General features: G+C 43.1%; 1 protein-coding gene across 1 annotated transcript; it reads left to right on the top strand.

Annotated features, from left to right (window-relative positions):
- The first annotated feature begins 200 nt into the window (after nt 1-200).
- LOC120288720 lies at nt 201-2,192 on the top strand. Its single transcript, XM_039302832.1, has one exon. The coding sequence runs from the start codon at nt 201-203 to the stop codon at nt 2,190-2,192; it is 1,992 nt and encodes a 663-aa protein (XP_039158766.1).
- The last annotated feature ends 2,988 nt before the right edge of the window (nt 2,193-5,180 follow it).

The following is a 5,180-nucleotide window of genomic DNA, read 5'->3' as shown; positions in this document are numbered from 1 at the left end:
ATTTGTTCAATCATTGTTGCCCTACTGTAATGGTCATGCTGGCTAAAACATTTTCTTCTAGGATCTAGTGAGAGAGTAAAGATCAAACGGGAATTATGAAAATTCTTGGGGAAGCTCAGAATTTATGGATGAAACTCAATCTCCGAGGGGCGATCCTCACGAGCCTATCTCTACAAGTCTTTCTCATCTTTTTTGCACCCATGCGAAAGAGGTGGTCAAACAGGTGGATCAGCACTCTCATGTGGTTAGCTTACTTGGGTGCCGACTCGGTCGCTATCTATGCCTTTGGACTCATTGCCAAAGCCCAAATCAATGGTGGTACTTCTGACTTCGAGGTCGAGGCATATGGTGACCTTTTCGCATTTTGGGCTCCATTTCTTCTGCTACACCTTGGAGGACCAGACACCATAACCGCTTTCGCGCTCGAGGACAATGAGCTGTGGCATAGGCACTTGCTTAATCTCTTATTCCAACTAGGCACTGCATGCTATGTGTTTTACCAATCCCTCCCCAGTAACAAGCTAATTGTCCCAACCATCCTCGTGTTTATTGGAGGAACCATAAAATATATAGAGCGAACACGTGCTCTGTATCTTGCAAGCTTCAGTAAATTCCGTGGTTCCCTGCTTTCGTCTGTTGAAGTTATTCGGGATAGCGATGCTGCAATAAAGATGATGCCGGGGACAAATGATGAATCCCGAGATGTTGGAGAGCAAAAGAAAACCGATTCGGACGACGGAGTAGTGATAATAGTCGCGTCTTTTTACTTCACAACCTTCAAGGGCCTCCTTGTGGAACTCCCCTTCGGCTTCTTTCAAATGAACTATAGCAATGCATTTTTCCGGAGGATAACCGCAAAGGATGCTTTTCGGGTCATTGAGGCTGAGCTCAACTTCTTTTATGATGTTCTTTATACCAAGGCCGCCGTGGTTCACTGTACAACCGGGTACCTTTTCCGAGCTATCTCAGTTGGCTCTGTCGTTACTGCTTTTGCACTTTTCCATGTCCTGAACAAGCATGGTTTTCACGAATATGATATATGGATTACATACACCTTGCTCCTTGGAGCTGTGGGCCTGGAATTTGTAGCTCTTAGTATGCTCATTTGCTCTGACTGGACAATTGCAAAAATAGGGGCGTCTGAGAAACATGGTAAAAGTTTGTTTAGAAAAAGCATCTTCATTAAGTTCCTCCATAAATTCAAATCCGAAAGCTCACCATTCGCATTGGATATACTACATGCTAGGTGGTCTAGATCAATCTCCCAGTACAATTTGATAGATTCTCGGCTGAGTAGGTGGCCAAAATGGATTGAGAAACTCCTTGGTCTCATTTCTCTGGGCGAATTGTTTGAAGACTTGAAGCCTAGACGAGTAGCACAATACAGTGAAAAATTAGGTGATCTGATTCTTGATCAACTGACACGGAAGAATATAATTGGCCTTGATTTACCAAGCGTGAAAAAGTTATGTGCTGCTCGAGGTAAATGGGCTCTGGAGAATTTTGAAACAGAGCAATATTCCAAAAACTTGCTTCCATTCGTCTGTGATTTTGATTATGATGCGAGCCTTTTGCTGTGGCATGTTGCCACCGAGCTTTGTTACAATACTGACACTGATGAAAGTACCAGCTCCAACACTGAAGAAAGTAGGAATAATCGTGAAAACAGTAAGATCTTGTCAGATTATATGCTTCATCTTATGATCAAACAACCTGATATGATGTCTGCGGTGGCTGGGTTTGGCGAAATAAGGTTCCGATGCACTTGTGCTGCGATGGACAATTTCATCAGCGAAAATATCTCTGATGGGAGCAAAACGAACAAAACGAAGGAAACTGCGTGCAAAAATCTCCTCTTTTTTGTTGGTCCAGAAGCGAAACCAGATCCAGGGAAAGTACCGACTATCAGTTCTGTGCTTTTTGATGCACGTATCCTCGCTAAACGATTGCTGGAAATTGACGGGAAAGACAGGTGGAGGATCATGAGTGAAGTATGGGTGGAATTACTGGAGTATGCTGCAGTTCATTGTCGACCGTGCGCACATTCTCAACAACTTATTAAAGGAGGAGAACTTGTCACCTTGGTTTGGTTATTGATGGCACAGCTTGGCCTCTATCAAAATTTGGGATCAGTTGACCTCCGAGCTGCCGGGTCGGCAAAGGATGAGGCTCCCACCCGCAGATTTCATTGAAAATCTATTGCCGGGGGATCTCACCTTTTTTACACCTTTGTTTCGCTTCTTCTTCTTGTACCAATTTGCTTTGACTTGTACTAATTTGCTTTGACTGCACAATGTCACGTCCCGAACCCCGAGCACACGTACATCCCTCGACGGTTGATTAAAATGCGACGTTCCCAGGACGCGTTGCCGACCCTTTCGTTTTAATGCACATGCGGAAGCGAATTGAACAAACCTCAAATAACAATCAACATAGGGATAGTCAAAACATATGCCAACACTTTTTTCATAAAACACACTTTATATACATGTTCGGTTAAACCTACAAGTCTATTTATAGGAGTCTGACCCAAAAAGAAACTATTGAGCCACCTATGATCTAGACCCTTCAGCCTCGGGTCCCGGGTTCTCCATCTAAGGACTTGAAAAAAATTTAAATCACGACGGGGTGAGACAAAGTCTCAGCGAGTCAACCACCTAAACCCTGATTAGGACGAGAATTCACCTAAAGGCAGCCTAATATGCACCATATAAGACTTACCTCGCCTCAACACCTCCCTGCACATTAGTACATCTCATATACATATGCATACAGTAAATGTATTCAATAATTGGAACACCTCATATTATTCATCAATCAATCACAGGGGTCCCGATTATAAGGCCGAATCGTTATGACACATTCCATTTCGTGCCACAATTTCGTCCCATAATTAGGTGTGGCTATCTCAATCACTCAAGTGTATCTTAGTTATTTACGACCCAACGGCCATAGCCAACTCATCAGTCGGTGGTCATCCGGCATTACCGGGGGTCGTCTCACCCCATCGAGCACGGCATCGTCGCGCATAAATGCATTAGGACAGCATTCCATAAGGAACATCGGCCCAGCCTCCACTGCTGTCACGCCCTGATTCTCAAGCTCGTGCCCATCCCTCTCTAGTCGTTAAAATTTTGCGACTTCCCAGGACGAGTCGCCGACCCTTTCATTTTATTGTGCATGCGGAAGCGAAAAATAAATCCCTTGACAGTAACCATCTCGGGATAGAAAAGCAGGACAACAAATTCACAAACAAACATGCCTTTATAAACATACTAAGTCATGTACAAAAGTCTATGGCCAAAAGACTACAAAAGACTAGCTTTCCAAAAAGAAGTGGTCCTAACTGTCCTACGCTTTAGTTCACCTCCTCTCAGCTCCAAGTCCTCCACTTGAAGATCTTGAAAATGGTTATACAATAACTAGTGAGACAATGTCTCAGCAAGTCCATGCTCTAAACCCCGATTACGAGGGAAATATGCTTAGAAGTATCCTAATCATGCAATCATACAATCACAGAGCCTTACCTTGGTCTCAGATCCACCCTGCAGGTCAGTATAGTTTATAACTCAGAAAGCATGAGAGCATGAGCAACAACTAGGCTCAATCAATTGGAACGCCATATTGAAATCCTCAAATAAGCACATGAGTTTTGATTATAGGGCCAAATCGTTATGACACATCCCATACCGTGCCACACAATTTTGTCTCATAATCCGGCGTATTCAACTCAATTAAACATGCGTTCCTAGTTTTGATCTCGGCATATAGCACGACCTACTCTTTGTTTGGCGGTCTTTTGGCATTGCTAGGCTTTGTCTCACCCCATTAAGCACGGCACATCTCTTTCAGATGGCTTTCCCGAAGGAGCATAGGGTCTAGAATCTACTATGATTGGCTTCCCGTTGTCTAGGGGGCATCCTAAATAGGGATAATGTCAAGCTTAACAGCCCGGGACGATTTCTCTTAACCATCACATGATCACTCAAATATGGCCCAGGGCATCGTACATTGTACTCAAATACTTCAATTAAAATGGTGAGCCTGGCCCTTTTCTTCGTATTAGAAATTCACATGAAATTATTCATGTGTGGGTACACGGTCAACTTGACCCAGAAAATTGACATTCTTCCTTTTAAAATCCCACTATTTTATATAGTACTTAAAACCATTTTGGTGTCAAAATCGACACCCGGGATTTTCTAAAAAATATTGGAAATTCTAAATTTTTGGAATTAAATACCAAAAATCAATTCAAAGCACTCAAATTGCAGAAATTAACACCTAATTGCAGAAATTAACCACACCATTGCAATCAGCACGAAATTCCGGTCATCGGCTATCCCGAACTAATTTCCAGAAAAATAATTAATTTCAAAAATTACTTAAATAATTCAATTTAATTTCTAAAAATACTAACCTTGACCAAACTTATTAAATTAAATACTAATACGGACTCGGAAAATTCCCGAACCCTTCTAGATAAATAGTATAATTTATTTAGGCCTTAGCTAAACCATGCTAACCACCTAACATGCTCAATTAAATAATTAAATTTCTAATTTAATCTAACTAACCACCTAATTCCTAATAAAATAAATCTAAACACCCCTTAAATGTTATTAGCCTACTAAGAATAGTTTAAAGTATAAACTTATCGGTTAATTGCGGAAATCGGTTCACCGCGACGACGGGGTGATAGCAGCCGAAATTTGAATTTTTGGCGGCGTCGGTGGACACTCAGACTGGGCCTAAACTTGGCCCAACAAATGTCAGCCCAAATTGAGATTTGTTGCTGACTTGGACTGGGCTCCAACATTGAAGAAGTTGGGCCAAAACCTGGGTTGGATGGGCTGAAGCTTGCTGAAGACTTGGGCTGATCGAAGAGGAAGTCACTGGGCCGAATTGCTGCTGAAGGTGGGCTTCCAAAACTGACTGAAGCTGGACTTGCGTGGGCCAAAAATTTGCTGGAGATGGGCTGGTTTCATGGGCTGCTGGCACGAAGAAGAAGCAGCAACGGCCGCTACTGGGCTGATCAAAGACCTGGCTTCGTTGGTGTCGATGCAAGGAAGGAGTTGCGGCGTCTTCGATGCAGCTACTGGCAGAGGCCCCGGGTCAACTTCGGGGGAAAAATCTGCCGAAGGTTGACCGTGCGGACGAAGACACGAGGAGAAGTTCTA

The sequence above is a fragment of the Eucalyptus grandis genome, chromosome 10, assembly GCF_016545825.1.
Source record: "Eucalyptus grandis isolate ANBG69807.140 chromosome 10, ASM1654582v1, whole genome shotgun sequence".
NCBI lineage: Eukaryota > Viridiplantae > Streptophyta > Magnoliopsida > Myrtales > Myrtaceae > Eucalyptus > Eucalyptus grandis.
Note: the sequence above shows the minus strand (reverse complement) of the source record. Positions and strands in the feature narration are given on the sequence as shown.

Bases quoted from the DNA above. Each gene is read 5' to 3' on its own strand.
- LOC120288720 (XM_039302832.1), top strand. From the start codon at position 201: ATGCGAAAGAGGTGGTCAAACAGGTGGATCAGCACTCTCATGTGGTTA.